Source organism: Acinonyx jubatus, chromosome A2 (assembly GCF_027475565.1).
Source record: "Acinonyx jubatus isolate Ajub_Pintada_27869175 chromosome A2, VMU_Ajub_asm_v1.0, whole genome shotgun sequence".
NCBI classification, from domain to species: Eukaryota; Metazoa; Chordata; class Mammalia; order Carnivora; family Felidae; genus Acinonyx; species Acinonyx jubatus.
The window spans coordinates 101,575,779-101,597,861 of NC_069383.1; the positions used below are offsets into that span (position 1 = coordinate 101,575,779).

The following is a 22,083-nucleotide window of genomic DNA, read 5'->3' on the forward strand; positions in this document are numbered from 1 at the left end:
GCACGATCAAGACAATAAACTGCCAGCACCCTCCCCAGCATCCCCATGTCCCTTTGTAATTGTTTGTAATCTGTACATGTGTGTATACACACAAATGAAACGTTATACACTCAACTACACAGATAACCTTATCTGCAAATCTAATGGGAAAAGCTAGCCAAGTGTAACTTTCTAAAAAAATTTTTTTTAATGTTTATTTATTTTTGAGAGACTGAGAGAGAGCTTGAGCAGGGGAGGAGCAGAGAGAGAGGGAGACACAGAATCCGAAGCAGGCTCCAGGCTCCGAGCTGTCAGCACAGAGCCTGACACGGGGCTTGAACCCACGAACGCAAGATCATGACCTGAGCCGAAGTTGGACGCTTAAACTGACTGAGCCACCCAGGTGCCCCATAGCAAAGTATAATCTTTAATAGTCAAAATTCTAAATTAATTGAGAAGTAAAGCTCTGTAATTAATCAGGGAATTGTTAAAATGTCGAACATCAAGTGTTCGAATCGATGTGGTGTATGATAGTTAGTTGCCTAGTGATCCGACCGGAAGAACTAGTCACAACATTCTTGGTCAAAGCAGTGGCTTGAATGCATTGTATGGGACATTTCAGTACACACACTTGTGCACACACGAGCCATTGAACTGTTTCTCCTCTATCCAGATTTTCAAGAGGAAGCAGAAAGATTGTTCTCAACTGCATAATTTTCTCCTGCTAAAAAGGCATGAATGAATGTGAATGAAGCCACACACTGGGTGAATTTAGCCGAGAGGAGCCCACCTGCCCATCTTGCAGGAGACGAGGAGCTGCATTGCAGGCCATCCGCTGACCCCACAGCTGTCCCCTAGGTCAGCAAGCAGCCAAGGGGCCGATTTATTGACAACATAGAGCTTCCCAGTCAATGAGTGCCTGTCCCTGTTCATTTCAACCACCAGGGGGAGCCCTGATTATCCCATCGTAGGACAGTCGTCCCTGTGAACAAAGGTTCAAGTGACAAACATCAGGGCTTCTGGTTGATTCCAATATTATGTTGCAGCCGGACAGACAGAGCAGACTTCAGTGACCAGGTCATAGGGTGGAGCCCCCTCTGTTTACAAAGAAGGGAAAGTGAGGCCAGAAAAGCATAGGCACTTGCCCAGGACTACACGGCTCAGGAGAGCCTGGGCTCAGATTCAGAATCCCATCCGCTGTTGCTGGTGGGGTGACGGGATCCAAAAAGGAATGAGGATGTGGCAGTGTGTGTATTAGTGGCTCTGCCTATCTGTAGTTTGTTCTGTCCCTCTCCGTCTGTCCATCTGTCCATCCATCCACCCATTCCTTCCGATACGTGTGGACAGGTCAGAATGGCACGTGGTGATAGTGGCCACGCTTGGCCCTCCCTTCGGTGCCTACCTTACCACAGAATTAAGGAGAATGCGGTCCCTTCGTGGTGAAGATGTGCACGAGCACGGGCAGACATCCCGTGCGACTCGAGTGGACCCCAGCCCCGTCCCGCGTCTCTCCTCAGCACCAGCACCTGCACGCACCTGGCTGTTTGGTGGCCCGAGAGCACCTGCCGCAGCGGAGGCGGCCTGCCCCAGGGCCCACTGTGCCCGAGTTTGCAGGGCCTGCCTATGGAGGGGACTCAGTCTTTGCTGGTTCCCTTCCCGGAGGGGATAAAATGGCCGTCTGAAGGTCTGTGGGTTAATAACCCTTTCGTGCTGCCCACTACAAGGTCGGTGCTGTTGTTAACCTTCTCGTTTTACAAAGGAGAAAACGCAGGCACAGACGTGGCAGGAAATGTGTCAGAGGCCGGAAGCAAGAGCAAGTTGACCTCAGGCAGGACATGAACCCCGCAGCCTGGCCTGTGTGTCTGTAGAGGACAGACAGCAGGACCTGCTGTTTGCACCGGGGTGGTAGTCTCTCTTGCTGGAAGCTCGCCCCAAAGCCACCAGCTGAGAGCAGAGCCGTCTGTGAAAACCCCAGGTGAGAGAAAGGATGGGGCCCACCGAAGCACCATGAATGGGGGGCCCGGCCCAGGAGGAGGTTGGAGGACCCCAAACACGGTCCAGACGGTTACCTCGTGTTAGCATCTCTCAGGCTCACAGGTTGTCCTAGGCTGCCCGCTGCTTTAACCTTTCCCTCACAGCAGCACGTGCCCTGGTGTCTGAGCCTGCTTGGGCCACCACGACCCCACAGCCTGGACCACCCAAACAGGAGACACTCTGGCCTCGCCACTCTGGAGTCCAGAGACTGGGAGTCCAAGGTCAAGGTGCCCCACACGGTTAGTTCCCTGAGACCCCTCCCCTTGGCCGGCAGTACTCCTCAGAGCGTCCTCACGCGGACTCTCCTAGGGGGGCGCGCACGCTGGGGTCTCCCTCTTCTTATAGGGACACCAGTCATATTGGGTCAAGACCCACCCTAAGGGCCTCGCTTTAACTTAATCACTGCTGTAGAGACCTCGTCCGGCTACAGTCACATTCTGAGGTCCTGGGGGTTGGATACCTACGGTATTAGGGGGAACACCACTCAGCCCAGAACAAGGGGCCATTTGCTGGGGGGACACACAGTCTGGGCTGTCTGAGCTGTGCCCACAGCAGGAGCGCAGGGTAGCTGCCTCCGTCTCCGGTTGGGCCCATTTTGACCAAAACAGGTGGCATCCCATGCTGTTCTGATGCCACGGAGGGGCCACCACTGCATGCACGTCCTGTCTCTGCCCTGACCTCAAATTGCATCCTTGCCGTGCAGCTCACGGAGTATCTGGGGCTCAATCACATGCCTGTCCTCGCTTCCAAATAGCACCACCGGAGGCGGGCCGAGCCAAGAGTCCTTCGGAAACATTCCCGCCACACAAGAGCAGGGGCCCCGCTTGTCTCCACCGTCCCCAAATCAAATGTCCCTGAGCCTTCTTTTCCGCTGTCCCCACACACCTGTCAGCTTTCACCTGGATCTTCCAGGCATCTGTGAATGTGCGTACACGTGCATGCACACGCACACGCACACGCACATGCACGCATACACACACCAAACCCGTCTTGTCTCTTAGCCGTGTCCTAAATACCGGGGCGTTGGAGATCATTCATAATCTCAACACACACTCTTGTTTTCCCTCAACGTTCTGTGTGCGTCGTACCGCCGAGAAGTTGTTTTACGTGTACCAACTTCTAAACGCTGCTCCTGAAATCAGTGTGATTCTCGCCGGTCCAATGTCACGAATCCTGTCTGTCACAGAAGATGGGAGTGGTCACTGGCTCCTCCCCCCTGGGAGGGTTTCTGAGGAAACGGGGCCCACACACTAACGTGGGGTGGGGGGGGGAGGTCGTGGGCTGCATGGGAGGCAGGCCGGGGACTCCAACCCAAGCTGGGCTTCCTCTCCCTTGTTTGCCTAACCTGCTGAGTCAGTTTTCCGGCTTTTTCTTTTTTCAGTTGCGATCAAAATCGACATTTAACGTCGTACCCATTTTTAAGTCCCCAGGTCAGTGACAGTGAGTGCGTTCACAGCATTGTGAAACGGATCTGCAGAACTTTGACATGGTGCCAATCCAAAATTTTGTGACCATCACACATCAGCTCCCTTTTGCCCCCTGCCCCAGCCCCTGGCACCCACCATTCTAGGTCATGCTTCTGTGAATCTGACTACGCTAGGAACCTCAGAAGGCAGAATGCTACGTATTTGTCTTTTTGTGACTATCTTCGCTCACGTAGCACAGTGTCCTCAAGGGTCACCCGTGTTGTTGCACGGGACAGGACTTCTTTTTTAAGGCTGAATGATAGTCCACCTACACGTAGCCATATCTTGTTTATCCATTGGCCTGTGGGTAGGCATCCGGGATGTTTTCGTCTCTTGCCTACCATGCGTAGAGCTGCAGTGAACACAGAGTCCAGATATGTCTTTGAAACCCTACTTGCAATTCTTTTGGATGTATACCCGAAAAGGTGTTGCGGGTGAATCAGTATGCTCGTGCCTGTAAACAGAGCAACTCAAGCTGGCTTGATCCGCAAGGAAAGCTGTAGGTTGACACAATTCTAGAGGCGGGGCAGGCTCTTAATCCAAACTCTGCCATGAGCGAGAGTTCTGAACCAATCACGGAGGCCCTGGGGGCGCTGTGCACCCATTGGCTGCAGCTAGAATGCACAGGCCAATCACCAGCAAGGAGGGCAGGATTACCATGTTTGATTGGATGGTCGGGGTCCGTCTCCCAGGCAACCCAGATGCTGAGGCAGCCCGACCACATCTGCTCAAGTCTGGGGTGGGGGCGGGGCATCTCAGCCACCTCTCTGGGCCTGAGTTGTATTTTGAAAGCAAAGGTAGTTTCGACACTTACCTACCTGTAAAGCATTTAGAATAATGGCCAGCTCTCCAGGGGTGCCTGGGTGGCTCAGTCGGTTAAGCGGCCGACTTCAGCTCAGGTCATGATCTCACAGTCCGTGAGTTCGAGCCCCGAGTCGCGCTCTGTGCTGACAGCTCAGAGCCTGGAGCCTGTTTCGGATTCTGTCTCTCCCTCTCTCTGACCCTCCCCCGTTCATGCTCTGTCTCTCTCTGTCTCAAAAATAAATAAACGTTAAAAAAAAAAATTTAAAAAAGAATAATGGCCAGCTCTCAACAAATCTTAACTATTAGGAAAGTGGCCAACATTTAAAACACAGGAGATTGTGCATTAAAATCTTGATTTCTGCTCTTCCCCCAGCAACACCGCCCCCCTCAAAAAAAAAAAAAAAAAAAATATATATATATATATATATATATATATATATATATATATGTATATATATAGCAAAATCGCTTTTCCTCACGAAAGAAACAGCGTGGGACACAGGAGTAGCTGCTCATTGTAGACAGGCACGCACTCTTCTCCGTGGCCCATGCCCCCACCTGGCCTCACATCTGTCCCTCGCAGATGGTCCTTGACCCCGTGCACGTGTGAGTTTGTGTCCCTGCTTCAGTCAAACTGGAGAGATAAGGTAATTCAAGTCCTCATTTAAAAAAAAAACCAGGAAAATGTGGGGGCTCCTGGATGGCTCAGTCGGTTAAGCTTCCGACTTCAGCTCAGGTCATGATCTTGCAGTCCGTGGGTTTGAACCCCACATTCGCTCTGTGCTGACAGCTCGGAGCCTGGAGCCTGCTTCGGATTATTCTGTGTCTCCGACTCTCTCTGCCCCTCCCCGACTTGTGCTCTGTCTCTGTCTATCAAAAATAAATAAAATGTAAAAAAAAAAAAATTTTTTTTAAATCAGGAAAATGTAGAGGCACCTGGATGTCTCAATCAGTTAAGCGTCCGATTTAGGCTGAGGTCATGATCTCGCGGTTTGTGGGTTCGAGCCCCGCATCGGGGTCCCTGCTGTCAGCACAGAGCCTGCTTCAGATCCTCTGTCCCCATCTCTCTCTCCCTCTCTCTCAAAACTAAACAATAAAAAAATAAATGTTAAAAACCCAGAAAAATGTAAATATTCCACTGTCACAGAAGCCTGGGGCAAAACTGTTTAACTTTCTCCTTCGGGAGCTCACGCCGATGATGCCGGCTGTTCCCGTCCTCCTCTTTTATGCTAGGGTGTTGGATGACTTTGAAGAGGCTTCTTAAAATGTGCCTTTTTACAGCTCCTGAGGACAAAGTGCCCCACCCTTGTGAGGTGTGCCCCCCCCCTTCCCGGGGCATTCTGGGGGAGGCCATGCCCTCCAGGGCTTTCCAGGGCTGCTGGGTCCTTTTGCAGCCTGGGTGAGTGGGAACACCGCTAGGATTAGTCCCGTGTGTACCCTGGCGTGGAGGTCAGCCTGTCCCTCCCCTGGGACGGCCGGGCCAGACGCTACAGGCCCGCACATGCCACCAGCCGCCCCGCACCCACCACAGAGCCCCAGGGGTCAGCCGGCTCCAGGCTGCCTCGCGGGACACGTCGAGCCGTGCCCAGGGCTGACAAGGAAGAGATCATGTTCTGCTGCCGCACTTGTAGATCGGCAAGTACCCATGTTTCCATGGGATGATGAAACACAGAAATAAATAGGCCACCGTGCCATCTGGGACCGCCCGAGCCGTGTGGCTGCTCTTACACTGGCTTAATCTGGTGGAGACCCTTGGGGTGTCATCGGCCACTTCAGAGAAACCACCGGCGCTGACGGGAAGCCTCTCCCCGGGTCTCAGTGGGCAGCCCGAGCGCCCGGACACAAAGATTCTGACTGGAGCGATTGCCCTGCAGTAACGCCGTGACCCAGGGCTGCAGCCCAGAGCTGCGGATGATGAAGGCGTCACTTGGAGCGGCAGCTGTGCCTTCAAGCAGGTGTCCTTCATGCCGGGCACGCGGGCAAGCAAGCAGAAAGATGAACCGGGTTGTATAGGTCCAAACACCCACGCTGGGTCTGCTGTTCCGGGGTGTAGCGCTGTCAGGGAGGTGTACTGCAAAAGTAATCTTAGAGACTTAAAGTGCTGGATTAGCCTGTTGCTGAGGGCACATTTTGCTTTTCAGAACAGTTTCAAAGCGTGAGAAACGTAATGAGCGATTTTAATTAGGACCATTTTAATCCTCTTTACTGTTTAGCCCCCGATGGGCCTTCCCAACGTGTCTGTCTTCACATGGCGTAAGGCTGCGGTTCAAAACGATCACCCAATGCGTGCCAGGCACCAGTGAAGGTCACCCGATGGAGAGGGATTAAAAGGCCAGAAGAACTCGTGCCTTAAAGGGACAAGACCCTAGCTCTTCACTCCTCCCCAGCCCCTGGGTATGACTTGTTTGATACCTTGGGTTATTCTATCCTCACAGACCCAGCGAACAAATGAGGCAGGAATAGGCCTGTTGTGGGGCCAGAAATGCAGATCACGCTGGGATGTCAGGCCTGGAGTCATCGCCCCTTCCTGCCCTTGGGAAGTCAACCCCGAGTTGCAGGGGGGGTTGCAGATAATTGCAGTGCCCCCTGTAAGAACTCAGGAACCTAAGAATTCCATGCTGATTTCGGGCTTCGTGAAGCGGACGCATTTTTAGAGACAATGTCCAAGCTGTGCGAAGGCATTATTCTACCGCCGGGAATATTCGGGAAAGGAAAGACGGGACGGGAGCCTGTAAGCAAACGATGGCCTGTTTGCCCCAGCAGACCTGCTGGCTCAGGGCATGATTGAGTCACGGTCCTGCTCAGTCAGACGGATGGCAAGGAAAATGTGTGCAGAAAAGTCACATTTCTCCAAGGGTAACGGTTGGAGATGTCTATGCTGAGTTTTATCTCCGGGAGGGCCTCATACTCAAATATACGATGGGGTCAAGTTTAGTGAATGGAATCAAACTTGAGGCAGAGGGCAGAGGGGAGCAGGATCCCGTTCTTCCCAGCCTGTGTCGTGAACCAGGCTCTGGGTGCCTGTGAGGGCAGGAGACCAGCACTCACAGAGGCAGCTGTTCTGGAAAATACCCTTTTCTAAAGGACGTACACCGCACTTTTGAAGCGTCTCTCTCTCTTTTTAAATTACCCTCAAATAAGCCTCATGAGACACTGCCTCCTTTGACTAAAATAATCCACAGCTCAGGGCGCCTGGGTGGCTCAGTGGGTTAAACGTCCGACTTTGGCTCAAGTCATGATCTCACAGCTCCTGAGTTCGAGCCCCGCGTTGGGCTCTATGCTGGCAGCTCAGAGCCTGAAACCTGCTTCAGATTCTGTGTGTCCCTCTCTCTGTGCCCCTTCCCCGCATGCACTTTGTCTGTTTCTCTCTCTTGAAAATAAGTAAACATTAAAAAAAATCTAAAAAAAAAATAATCCACAGCTCTATGCCCTCTGGACTCACCTGCCCCAGAAAGAAATGACTGAAGGTATTTGTAAAATTCTAGACTCCACAGGGCTAAGGACTGGACGTTTCTAAGGCTGGTGGTAAGAAGGTCACATGTGGGAGGGGACAGCACAGGGCTGTTGGGACAGCTCACCCAGCATGACCAGCGAGCAGGGTGACCTTTCTCAAGCCACTTCATCCTTTGGCCTCACATTCAGATACGGATTTTGACCCGAGTGTTCTCTGAATACCATGTGCTTTGGGTGTGAAGTCTGGGCCAAGAGGAGGTCCACGTGTCCTCGGCCCCCCAAGGGAGTACCTCAGGGCAGATGATCTTTGGTGCAAATGAATGTGGGCCTAAAATCCAGAATCTTCTGTAGGAGAGAGAGGGAGGCAGGAAAACAGTAAAAATCACCACTCATGCCCTGTACTCAGTGCAGCAAAAACAGCCAAGAGTCTGTGTTGAATTTCAAGAGCCCTCAATGCTCACAAAACAGCTCATTTAAGAAATCTGTTTGTGGGGCGCCTGAGTGGGTCAGTTGCTTAAGTGTCCGATGCTTGGTTTCAGCTCCGGTGACGATCTTGGGGTTCATGGGATCGAGCCCCGAGTCAGGCTCTGCGCCGACAGCATGGAGCCTGCTTGGGGTTCTCTCTTTCTCCACCACGGCCCCCCCTCCCCCGCCCTGCCTGCTCACTCACGTGTGCTCTCTCCTCTTGTCTCAAAATGAATAAAGATTTTTAAAAAAAGAAGAAACCTCCTTGGGGTGGAACTGTGACCACAGGGGTAAGAAGTCCTATGAATGTATACTTTTTAATTATTAAAATGTGGAAGTTCAGAGAAAAGTAACAAACGCATAGATGAATTATGGCCAATGTACTTCTATTTATTTAGGGCCCACAGTTTTTTCTGTTGCTAGAGAAAGCTCAGTGGGATTTTGGGGAGTGGGAAAATCAGGACTTCTGTTTGGAGTTGGAGAAGCCAGTGGCAACCTTGTCTTGCCATGAGCTAGATCCCTGCAGACGGGCATCTCGGCTCTAAGCATCACGTGGGAGATATGACCCACGAAGACGTGTGACTGCCAGCCTGAGCAGCCTGGATGGCACAGCGCTCAGGCACGCCACAGTGTCATGTACATGCCAAGGCGAGATCAGCTGGAGGCCGCTTCCAGCCATGTTGAGGCAGGTGCCCGTCAGGAAGGCAATGTCCACGGAGAATTTGTAGGATGCAAACTGGGACGAAGCACCTCCATTGCATCAGACACGGAAGACCCAGGGCTTGCTCTCTTGGAGGTGTAAGATGAAAAGTACAAATAAAGGCCCAAGAGAACCAAAGGGAGGAGGATCCATCTGAGCCCCCAGAGGGGACCCGGAGGACAGACCAAGGGTGATCTCCCAGAACTAGAAAAAATGGCAAATTAATGACAGTCATCTCAGGCTGTCTGTCGGGATGGATTTGGTCCTGAGCACAGATCAAAAGCAGGTAGTCTGGAGAGTTGCAAAGGAGCTCCCACTTTTTCACCAGCCCCCCCCCACCTCTCTGGGACGTGGTCACCCATGGGACCATTAGTGACATTCCCCCATCCGCCAGCTGCTGTGAGGGGTGATCCACTGAGAACAGTGAATGCTGGAGGCAGGAGTGAAGCCCGGACTGGAATAGGAGCCTGGGGTCTCCATGCAGTCCCAGCCTGGAACACCAACCATCCCAAAGGGGAGGCGAAGCTGAGCCCCGCCAGATGGACAGAGACGCCGTTGGGCCAGAAGACACTGTCTCTTTGCTGCTGAACTCCTCAGGCTGGGCACAGATGGGTGTCTGCAAAGGCTCGTGGCCTGCAGTGCTCCCCAGGTATGTTTGCCTCCAGACCCTTCCCTGTCACCTGGATTTGCTCAAGGCCACAGTTGAATCAGTACCATAATTGTTTGAACAGATATAAAAGGCATAGGAGAGAAGTAGCTTGTTCAATCAGTTGAGTGTAAAGGAAGTACATCAATAGGGTGACATATCTGCTTTTCTTCACACATTTAAGGCATTTTGTTAGAGATTTATCAAAAAGAAAGTCTTAAGAAACAAAGACTACAAGAAAAAGTGACCAACTGTGAAGTCATCTTGGGGATGAGTGGCTATTCTCTTTCCAAATGTTGGAGTCTCCCTTTCTATACCCCAGGGGAAAAAACAAAACTTTTATTTTAAAACTCAAAAGAATCCCAGTAGAAAAAGTCTGGTAAGGTGCAGTTGTGGGGAGACTATCTCTAAGCATAAGCGGGCTGGAGGATGAGATGGGTCCCTCCCTTCCCACGGGGATGACATCCAGCTTGGAATCCTTGCAGCAGATCCTGACAACTGAGGCTGGAGCCTGGCATCTGCGGGGAGGTTCTTTTGGGTACCAGTAGGTTCTGCTGTGATGAGTGCTTTCTGGCATAAAGCCAAGTTATTGGGGGCCACCATAATTGTGAGTGAGACAGGTGGTTTGTGTGTGAAATGTCTGATTTCCTGGCTGTGTGGTCTGTTAACTTCGGCCAAGGATGAAAACAGTTGTATGCAAGTTTCCTAAAATGACAGGCACCAATGATGATCGTGTCATCGTTATAAGCAGATGCGCATCCCCAAGACGGGCTGGACTCTGGGGAGGGGGCCTCTAGGGAAAGAGGGCAGTGTTACTGCTCATTATTTTTATACTAACCACTCTCTACTGTATTCGAGTGGCCTTTAGGTGGTGGTTTTGCCGTGTGTGTGTGTGTGTGTGTGTAAAACACAACATACAAGCATGGTTAAGAGTCATTTAACTTTCCTGTATTGCCTTTTGATGGCATGTTAGCATGTTATGATTTCTGAAAATTATTGTAGGGAAATTACCTTGATATTCCTTGCTAGTGTGTCTTCTCAATATGAAAAATGTGGTTTTCTGCACTAGTCCAGACCCAGGTAACCATGTGAGTAAGCCATGTTTTTTACTGTCTGTCCCATTCAGTCAGTCCCAAACATCAGACAATTTATACAAATAATTGGTAAGGTAGAAATAACCAAATTGGCCAGCTAAGCAAGCGACGGAGCTGACATGGGCCACAGGTAGTGATGCAGAAATGTGAGATGCGATCCTTGGGGACCTGTGCTTTCACTCTGTCGCTGGTGAGGCTTCTTTCCCAGGTACCTTGTCAAGGTGACTCTCACAAGGTCTGTGACAGCCTTTGTGACACATATGACTTCAGAGTCTTGCTTCTCTGTCTGGCATCATATTTCTAGGCGGTTCAGGACCCCATTTTCCTTCCACTCTGCCTGTTCGGTACCGCCTGCCCCAAATCAAGACTCCAGGAGCCACAGCCCCTCTCACCTTTCCTTCTCCCACCAAGTCCACACCCTTCCCCAGTGTGATTTCTTCTTTTTTGTGTCGTGGGCGTATTCTACAACCACTTGGGATGTGTTTTGTGTTTGTAAGTCTTCTGAAAACGCTGTAACGTAATTCCTGAAAGTTTATTCCATCCTGCTGGTTTCTTTTAAAAAGTTTATTCATTTATTTTGAGAAAGAAAGGAGAGAGAGAGAGCATGAGCAGGGGAAGGGGCAGAGAGAGAAGGAGAAAGAATCCCAAGCAGGCTCTGCACTGTCAGCCCGGAGCCTGACGTGGGACTTAATCCCGTGAGCTGTGAGATCATGACCTGAGCTGAAATCCAAGCGTTGGACACTTAACCAGCTGAGCCACCCAGGCACCCCCTTCCGTTTTGAAGAAGATGTCACTTTTCACTTCATGGAGAGCCTTCTGTGGAGAAAAATGCCCCTGCATCTTGAGATCACGGATTGACCAGGAGTTTTTTAGCAGGTCCATTCATTACCTCCAGTGCCTTTGAAACACAGCAGTGAAGAGGTTTTAGGAGGCAGAGGGAGGAAGCCACCTGGCTTAGGTATGGACTGTTCTCAGCTGCAGCTTAGCGAGGGGAGAAGCACAAGCTGGCCAGGGACCCTAGAGGAGCTGGAGAAAGCTCCCCAAGTGTAGACCTGGACCAGGAGCCTCAGCATCACTTGGAACATGTGAGCAGGTGCAGGTTGAGGCGGGGGACACCTGAGACCCTCTGAATCAGAATCTTGCATGGAAGGGTCGCTCTGCAATCTATTCTAACAAGCCCTCCAGTGGACTCCGGTGCAAGCCAACCACAAGAACCATAGTTTCCAGGGGATTTGGATGCTTGGCGGCCAACAGCCCAGTGAGGTCCAGCACCTACTAATGGTAATCACGGCTGCCACTACTGAGCCTTGACTCTGTGCCCCGCTGACCCCTTTACATGTGCCGTCTTGTGGCGTCTTCACTGCGGCCTCAGAGAGAGGACTCTTGCCTGCATTCCTGGAGAGGGTACCTCCAAGCTGGGGAGACACAGTGCCAGGGCTTCAGCGACGATGCTATGGGCATTGCAAGGCCAGGGGGAGACATCGGAGCGGGGACAGCTGCAGATCTCCAAGGGCGTGGAGGAGGGGGGACCTGAGGAACCCCGGAGGGAGGAAGACTTTGAAGAAGAAAGAGAAGTCCTCTTCTGAGAACTCGAGGGAGGAAACGCATCCGATGGAAACACAGGTGGTGGTCAGCCCTGCGGTCGGATATTCAGTTGCTTCTCCTGGTGGAAGCTTCCTCGATCCGACTCTGCAAGGGTGCCCTTCCGGCTTCTCCGGCTGCCTGTGGCTGTTCTCCCCACCATGCCTGAGTTGTCTGCCCTGAAGGGAGGAAATGTTTTGCGCTTGGATAACCTGGCGACACAGCTGGGACAAGAAGCATGGGTGGGAAACCCATTCTACGTTAAAGTAAGTTGAGATTCCTTACGTTGCCAGCAAGCAGTATGGTGGGTCAGAAACCCCTTTCTGCTACAGAGCATCTCAAAATGCTAGATCTTACGTAGTGATCACTTTTTTTTAATGTTTCTTGAGAGAGAGAGAGAGAGAGAGAGAGAGAGAGAGAGAGAGAGAAGGGGAGGGGCAGAGAAAGAGGCAGAGAGAGAATCCCAAATAGGCTCCTCGATGTCAGCACAGAGCCTGACTCGGGGCTCGATCCCACAAACCCTGAGATCATGACCTGAGATGAAATCAAGAGTCGGATGCTTAACCAACGGAGCCGTCCAGGCGCCCCATGTAGTGACCATTTTAAATGTATAGCTGCTCTTGCAAGAGAGTAAATGAAATCGTGTTGGCCTGAAAATGAGAACGAAGGCACAGAATAGAAAAGCAAGGACAGCTGAGAGGGCCTGGGCTCTGTTCCCACGGTCCTGCCCTGGAGCCCACAGACCACACTGGGCCACCTGCGCACAGACCCTCAAGAGAGAGACCCTGTCCACGAATCGGAGGGGTGGAAGGAAGTGGCCTTCAGCACAGGGAGATGCCAGGGGAAAAATTCAGAAAGTCACTCTTTGCAGGGAGGACAGTCCAGAGTGGGGAAGAAATGTTAGCAGGAGCCTCAATTCCACTGAAAAACCTTAGCATCTTAGTGAACCCAGCCAGCTACCAGTGCAACGAAGGCATGTCGCTGGGGTTCCTCAGGTCTCCCTAGGCGTGAGAGCACCACGGTGCGAAGGAAAAAAGATATCCTTACACCCATCAGCCAGGAGCATTCATATGCTTGGTAGGTGTTACAGGTGGTAAAACTTCAGAAACCATCAATAAGGATACGGAAGGACAGACTGACCAAGAAAGAACATTGTAATCTGACACGCATTACAGAAAGGGACAAAAAAAAGGAAAAAGTTTTCTTTTTCTGTTTAGCTTTTCTTAAAAACACCTCCTGGAATGTTTTATTGCAGTGACAATATGGTCTGTGCCCACCAACTTCCACATTTTGCTACAACCAAAGGAAGATAAGGGAGAACACGGAGTCAAAGGGCACACGTTCATTTAATCAAAAGAGGGAGAAAGGATGATCTGAATTTCAGGACAAACTAAAATGGTTACTCTTACAAAAGACACTGAGTACTATCGTGGGTGCTAACAACAGCTCTCTATAGTACTGCAAAAATATTCTTCATTGGGTCACTTTGATGCCAACTTTGGATCAGGAGCAGTGGCTGAACAGAGCTTTTTGGAAAGCTAAGCCAAAGTAGATCACACATTTTGTTCTGTAGGGTCTAGTGATAAGGGATGGAACGTGGGAGAAATTAGCGGAGGAAACGGATGGTATTTTTCTTAGATTGCCTATCCAAAATGGCACGTGACTCACCTTTGCTTCGTGCCAGACCTGACTCATAGTCAATTCGAAATTGAGTCCCTTGGCAACTTGGCAAGTCCCTGAACATCAGATTTTCTGAGGTGTTGATTAAATACAATTCATGGGCTTGAATACTCTAGACTACCTGGAGACAGGGTTTCTATTTTGATGACGAAAAGCAAAGCATCAGCTTTGGCTTGACAGTATAAAGTACATGCTTTTTCAGACTGAGGACCCAGAAATATATATGTACCAACAGCCCGAGCTTTTTTCTCAAAAGTCTTTTAGAATATACTGAAGTCCCTGGACAAATAGAATCAAGATTTTTTCCATAGAACATGGAAGAAAATCTTGTCACTTAGAAAAGCTTAAATGTAGGTATTCTCAGTGAAATTCATTATGTGGCGAAAGACCCCTAATTTGACTCTTGCCTAACACGTGATTTTGTGTGATTTTGAATGGACTTGCTACTTTAATGGGCCTGGCAGAGTAAGTTTCTGCAACACATACCCTCAGGGATAGATGAAATAATTTGTTGGCTGGGGCTTCTTTTATAATTTGCAAAAGAGGAGTCATGATAACCACGCTGCAGAGGGTGTTGGATTAAATTGGAGGCAGCTAAATAGTATCCATTACAACATTGCAGAATGGCTACACCCAACTACCATTATATGATTTCCAAACATCAATGTTGGACTATACTATCTGGTAGTAATTAGCCAATGGTCTAATGTTTTAGGTGACTCTCATAGCCAGACATCAGCATAAAGAATCCTGTGTAGCTATTTGCTGAAACAGGCACATGACGGCACAATGAAACTTTAGTTTTAAGATGACTGAGCTTAATTGAAGGATGGTCAACCATTATGGCTGCTTGGAGAAACGAGATACCTCATCCCAATGGAGTCCTTTTGAGAAGGTGACTTCCCTCTCTGCCCCGTGGATCTCCCCTTAGTCCAATCTGTCATAGGGCTTTCTGTTGTATCCTAAGGAAACCGTGCTATTCCCATGTATGAAAGAAATCCACTTCTTATCATTATTGACACCCTCATTTAAACACATGAAAATAGTCAAGAATCACTAAACAATCTTTTTTTCTTCTTAATGCATGAAAGAGGAACAATGAACTGATCAGAGGAACTAACCCCAAAGGAAGTAGGGTTTATTTAGGAAACAAAATAGAACTTTAAATATTTTTTGTGTTTGCCTCAGAGAATTGTAATGGATTATCACATACATAAAACAAGAGCAGGGAATTACTGAAAAATAAATGAATAAAAGGACATCCAAAACCTATTGGAAATTAAATACACAGACAAATTTTGGTGAAATTTTTGATATTCACAGATAAAGAGGAAACTCTTGCCAGCTTCAAGAGATAAGATTATATAGAGTTGGAAAGAACCATGTTAGCATACAGATTCTCATGTGTGAGGCAGGATGCCAGGAAAGAAGGAACCAAGAATAGAATCTTGAAAAAGGATTGTGATCTGAATCTTGCTTGGATTTAGCCATACTGATTGTCAAGGATATGGACTAGATGAAGACAATCTTCAGACACAAGAGGGCTTGGAGAGTAACTGGATCCAAATTAGATTGTTCTGACAATACAACTACTCAAATATATAATCCAAATAATGGAAAATAAATCTAGAAAAGGGAAGGGTGTGATAATACAACTGTTGCATTTCATAAAAGTTCCTATAATAGAAACATAATGTAAAATAGTTATATATTTTTAATTTGCATTTTATATGTATATACTAATAATCTTACATCATAATTTATTTTATATATTTAGTGTATAATATTTAACATAGATTATGTTGAATCATAACCATAATTATATAACATTAAATCATTAATCATAATTATATATTTTTTGTATTTCTAGTTAACATTAATAAACATATGAACATATCTAATATTTATAATAAATATTTTGACATTATGGCATTCATATTTAATACATATTATAGGTATACTGATGAAAATATGAGGATAGTTTACCTATTGATTAGATAGGAGTCCTTAGTTCCAAAAGAAAGAAACATGTCTTGAACTGGTTAAGGGAAGTGGGTTTTTGTGGGAGTTTTTTGGCTCACATGACTGGGAATTTTAAGAGATGAATCCTCATTATGGTCATGGCGGAGTCCAGGTACCCAATTACTGTCTTAAGACTGTGTTTTCCCCCATCCCTGAACAAGTTCTCTCCATGTGCTCGTCCAAATGGCTATTTATCCAAGACTCTGCCATTCCATTGACTGCAGGCCAGTGAGACCAGCTTCCCCAGGAGCTCTGGTGGGAAGGTCCAGAGGCAGGCCTTGATTTGTCCAGCTGAGCACACGTGCCCTCCTTTGGTCTACCATTGTGTGCACGGTTTAAATTGGCCAGATTTTGGTTCCTCTCATGCCCATCCCCCAGGGCCCAGGGTAGTTAGGGGCAGTTGTTAGACTCACCCAGATGTTGAGAAATAGGTTGGCCACAGGAAGCAGGAATTCATTTAGCACTAACAGGGAGGGGGACGGTGCTGGACAGACAAAAACAGCAGCTGTTGTCTATATATGTCTTAATAGAACAGTGACTGGAATCCAGTCCTGCCTTTCAGTGGTGGAAATTGAAATTTTCCCTGCCCATTTTCCTGGGTGTATTAGGATTCTAGGATTAAACGTATGTCTCAGGCTCTGGAGAAGTATGCATTGATTACATCATTGACTTTTAAGAGAATTCAGATTCCAGAGAATCTATTTTAGACCCATTAGTGCTTTCAAAGTCTTCATTATCCTGCCTTCTTGAAGAAAATTGTGTGTGTGTGTGTGTGTGTGTGTGTGTGTGTGTGTGTGTGTAATGATCCTCTATCGTGAACTGGCTGTACTGTTACCTGCATCGTGCAGTACCTTTGAGGGGCCCATGATTACATTGAAAAATGATACAACTCTTTTTAAAGTATTGCTATTTACAGTACAGTAGAAATTACATCTGGTGCAACCCATCAACTCAAGATGGAAATTTTCGCGTGTCAGTGAAAAATGTTTAGGGGGACATGGTGGTTCAAAATTATTTGCGGATGTATATGACAGAAACTATCGGCAAACACGTGTCAGTTTGCACTACTGATTCAAGAGCACTTTTCCAGTATCTCCCCTGTTTCTTCCCTTTTTTCTCAGTTCTTAGAACATAGGGAATTAAACCAAAGTAGTCGGGATGAAAGATGAGCATCGGTTATTGGCTATCAATAGTGTGCGGAAATCATAGGCATCAGTGAGAGGGGGAAAAAGATCCTTTCTGTGAGACATTGTCTCTGGTCCACATCAATGTGGTGAAAGTGACCCTTGGGGAATCTCCCTTACTCATGACTAGCAAGGGAGCACGATTTAGGGTACAAGACCTTGCACTTACATTCAATAAAATCACTCAAAACTGAATCCGTTACAAGAGTCCTTGGAAGATCCTTATGTTTAGTGTTTGAAATTTTTTTGGTGACTTTGTAAATGAAAAACTCAATGACGTGGGTACTGAATGGAACATGATGGTGTTCACCTTGAGGAACTGGAAGCCGTAAGTTAGCATTTTCTTCTTTATACCTTAGCTAGAGAAATTTCTGGAAGCTCTCATTGAGACAGAAGGGCATTTGAACCACAGGATTATAAGATTTAGGTGGAGGACAGTGAAGGGGTTAGTATTCCTTACTCAGGCTCTATGGCCATTCATTTGGAAGAGAATTTAATCAAGAATTTATATTAGGCTTCTGCTAAAGACAAATTAAGTGTGGTTTTCACATTTGCAAAAATCTTGCAGTGGTAACTTTTTAGGTCAAAAAGGTTGTTCACGCCTTGAGAGAAGAGCAGACTTGCCAGCAAATTTATTAGCTCAAAAATCACGAGCTATACTTTTAGGGCCGATGGAAGGCAGCAGAAAGGACGTAGACAATGACGCATCCCTTTTACAATTCCTAGTCACTAGTCAACTGTCCAAAGAACGTTTGCATCTTACATTTAAATTTGGAATTTCAGAGAACAGTAGTACTCTGTACCTAGAAGGGATTTTAGAGCTCCTCAGAACCCACATGCTTATTTTACAGAAAGGGGAAAAGGCTGCTCCGAGTTTAGAGTAGAACTTGGACCTGGATGTGGGATTCGGGCTCTTAACCCAGCCCTTCTTGGGCTGTCCCTGGATTTCAAGTTGGGGTCCCCAGGACCACTGGCTTCATGGAATCAGGGGCTAAGTGAGGGAGGTGAGGGGCGCACAGAAGGATCTAGACGGCCCCATAAATAACAGCCAAAGCTGCTCCAAGCTTTTCTTCTATGTTTTGGGCTTCTGTTTAGAATTGATAAAGGAAAAAAAAAAATTCTCCTGCACCATTATCTTACTCAGAAATGGTCAAAACATCTTACAGCTCACAGGGCTAACAGTAGGAACCAGCCCAGAGGAGACTCAAAGCTGGGGCAGGGCGAGGGAGGTGGTGATGTCCGATTCTAAGCGAAGATTCTCAGACCGACGGGGTTGACTGCACACAGACATGAAAACCACACCGAGCCAGATTGGAGCCTCACAGGAATGTTCCTTCCTATCTCCAGATCGGGGCCGGCTTTGATGGCTCCCCCAGGAATGTTTCAGGAAGTTGTTTGCTGATCTCTCCTTGGCCAGTCCCCTGAGGTGGTTCCCTTCTCCCTGGGCCTTTACGCACTTGTTCCTCCCGTGCCTGGGTGACCACCCTCCTGACAGTGTGGCCGCCCTTACCTGCTCCCTGAACCCCGGGGGCGGCGCATGGGTGGACCCTCACCGAACACCTGTCTGGTGGGTTCAAGGATGCAGTTACTCCGGCCCTGGGAAGGTGATCCATTAGAAGGGACTTGCCCGGGCAGGAGGGGAGCTCCGGAAATGGCAGTCTTTACCGTATATTGTTAAAATGGTTTCACACATACACGCCGAATATAGACTCCTCACACCTTGTCGACTTAGGTTTGCAGTTGGCTCAATTTAGAGCAGTGACTTTCTACTTGCTTTTTTTGCTCCCAAACGTCTGTAGGGTGTAAAGCAAGCCCAGGCCAGCATTCTGGATCGCATAACTGGAGAGAAAGGGGATGGGGAGGGCTTGGCGTCCCCCGTCCGCCAGGGATGTATTCCAAGTGTCCAGGACACGAGTGTGCCAGGAGGACCCCCTAGCCGCAGGCGGTCCCGGAGGCTTCTTTGGGATTACTTCACACTTGAGTGACCCCTGGGGTGGGAAGAGGGGGACCGGGACTGGACCGAGCCACCTGTTTGGGACCCTGCTGCATGCTGACACCTCCCTCCGACCAGCCAGCCCCACTCCACCTGTGCAGACACACCTCGAGTTGACATTAGCAGATGGCACAGAGGAAAAACACTGAAAGAAGGCGGGTATTGTTAACAGCGCTCGCTGCGTGCGGTTCGGACACATCGCCTCGCGCATTTGTGCCTCTAAACAATTCCTCCTTTGTGCTCTGGTCTTTCCTTTCGAGCTCTGTTGTGAAATGTCTGTGTTTTTTTTGTTTTGTTTTGTTTTGTTTTGTTTTTTATATGTAATTTTGTTCTTTTGTTTATTTCATTGTTCGGGATCTCAAGCCAGCCCCTCGAGGAACGCTCTCCTTGGCGCTCTTTTGGGTTCATTAATTCTATGTTGCTAAGTCTGCTGTCCGGTTAAAAGCATGTCCCTGTGAGGCCGTCGCGGGACTCCAGGTCGTGATCACGTGCAGTGAGCCCAGGGCACCCCTATGGCCTTAATTCACTGTAGCAATCCAGCAACGATGTATTGGAGAAACGGTTTTACAACAAGACAGCCGGAAACGGCAGCACAGCGCGGTCCTTGCTTCCTGGACCGCCGGGAACAGGGCTGAGATCGGATGTCTTGAGGTTTAAAATCGGTTTCTACATTAAATTCGAAGTAAACACGTCTGGTGTGTAGCTGGTCCAGGGTGGAGTCCTCCTGTCCTGCAGGCATGGAGCGTTCGGTGACCTTAGGGAACCCGGAGGCTCGCTGTACTTCCATACTTAATGTATCTCTGAAGGGCTTGCTTGGATGTTGTGCCAAATGGCTACAGTGTTCCCCGTCATTACTATTTCAGTGTAACCCTCGCTCTGATCGTTGCAAATCTCTGCCTCTCATTCTTCCTGCTGCAGTAAATCTCACTTAGTGCTCAGGAACAAGAGAACCCCAACCAGAGCCATTTGCATTCTGGTTCCTTCTCATTGGTCTTGGAGGTAATCTTCCAGGATCCCCTCTTGTTTGGAACAGAGCTCCCTGCTCGCATGTAAAAAAAACGAAGGGGAGGAAACAAATTAGATAAAAATGAAGGGGGAGCCAGAAGCCGACGAGGCATGAAGTTTGACCCTGTAGGGCGGATTCTGAATGTTCCTGTGGAACGTTTGTCAGAAGCTCCCACACAGTATTATTTACTTCTCATTTTGTTTATGTCTGGAAACGATGGTCTTGGGGGAAGAACTCACTTCAGAACAACTTCAGCGGAAGCAAGGGTCAGGCTGGAAAGCATGGCAAACGCTGTGTCATTTGTCGGAATTTTTAAACGCGTCTGCCCGCAGTCACACACGCGGGTAAAAAGCCAAAAGGCTGATCCGGAACGTGCTGACGTTTGAGGGCAAGTTTTGCTCTCGATCACCTACCGGCACCCGGCTCCCTCCGAGTCATAAGGCGCTTCTGGAGGAAGCTGTGAGGCCCGATCGGGTCTTCCTATGCTCCCAGCCCCCTGAATTCCACCGTCCAGGAGAGTCAGGCGGGTTGGTGTTCACGTGCGCTCGGCCGTGTGGAGACGTGCCGGCTGACGTGTCCTTGCCGTGTTTTGTCCAGTGAGCCTGCCCCTGGGGCCCGGCAGTCCCCGTGGCACGGACGGGGCCCCACCGGTGCCATCTGAGGCCGAGGAGACCGTGTCTGTCGGCAGCTGTTTTGCCTCCGAGGACACAACCGAAGACTCAGGAGTGGTGAGCTCCCCGTCAGACATCGTGTCCCTGGATTCCCAGCACGACAGCGTGAAATCCAAAGATAAGTGGGCCACGGACCAGGAAGACGGCAGCGACCAGGACCTGGCTGGGACCCCGGAACTGGGTCCCCGGAAGAGCCCCACGCGGGAGAGGAACAGCTCTGGGCGACGGCACTCGAGGTGAGTCATGGGACAGCTGGAGAGGGAGGGCCCATCCTGGACTCGAGGAGGAAGGTCTGCGGGTCGTGGTGACCCGACAAATGCATGCCGGGTGCCCTCCGCAGCTGCCACTCCCTGATTTGGGGGTGCGATCCACAGCCGTGTGTTCACGCTCTTTCTAGACACGCGGGGGTTTAGAAGTACGGTAAAACCTTGGCTTGCGAGTAACTCGTTCTGCGAGGGTTCCACACGACAAGCAAATATTTCTAGTCAATTTTGACTGGATGAACGAGCGATGCCTTGCAACACAAGTTGGACGTGACGCCCAATGTGGTCACGCCTGAGCCAATGGTTCTTGAAATGCGCCTTGATGTACGAGTGCTTTGGATGACAAGCATGTTCTGGGAATAAATTATGCTTGCAGACCAAGGTCTTACTGTAATACCTAACATGGGCTAGTTTGTTTTTCCTTTTATATAAATGGGACCATAATCTCAGTGCCCTTTTTTCTTTTCTTTTTTTTTAAATTTTTTTTTTTTAACGTTTATTTATTTTTGAGACAGAGAGAGACAGAGCATGAACGGGGGAGGGTCAGAGAGAGGGAGACAGAGAATCTGAAGCAGGCTCCAGGCTCTGAGCTGTCAGCACAGAGCCCGACGCGGGGCTTGAACTCATGGACCGCAAGATCATGACCTGAGTCGAAGTCAGCCGCTTAACCGACTGAGCCACCCAGGCGCCCCTCAGTGCCCTTTTTTCCATCAAGTTTTAAAGATTGATCCATGAGGATACATGTCTTATTAGTTCATTTATTTTCCTTTTTTTTAATTAAAAAAAAATTGTTTTTTTATGTTAGAGAAGGAAAGAGAGCTCACGAGTGAGGTGTGGGGGGCCTGGAGCCTGACACGGGGCTCGATCCCATGACCTGAACCAAAATCAGGAGTCACACCTCGACCTATTGAACCACCTGGGGACCCCTTATTTTTCTTTTAAACTTAACTAATGGGCACTGAGGTCATTCTGGTTTTCCACCCACTGGAAACAGTGAGGCAGGTATACATATGTTCCTGTTTACATGTAGAGAGCTTTCTAG

The 22,083-nt window shown here is 49.0% G+C and overlaps 1 protein-coding gene across 7 annotated transcripts in view; it reads left to right on the plus strand.

The window, feature by feature from the left end:
• The window catches only part of COBL (cordon-bleu WH2 repeat protein), a 233,230-nt gene that overhangs the window by 186,704 nt on the left and 24,443 nt on the right, over positions 1-22,083 (plus strand). For all 7 annotated transcript variants that reach the window (XM_053218692.1, XM_053218694.1, XM_053218698.1 and 4 more), the window contains one exon: positions 20,705-21,014. In XM_053218692.1, the coding sequence (XP_053074667.1) occupies positions 20,705-21,014 (310 nt within the window). The remainder of the gene's footprint in view (positions 1-20,704; positions 21,015-22,083) is intronic.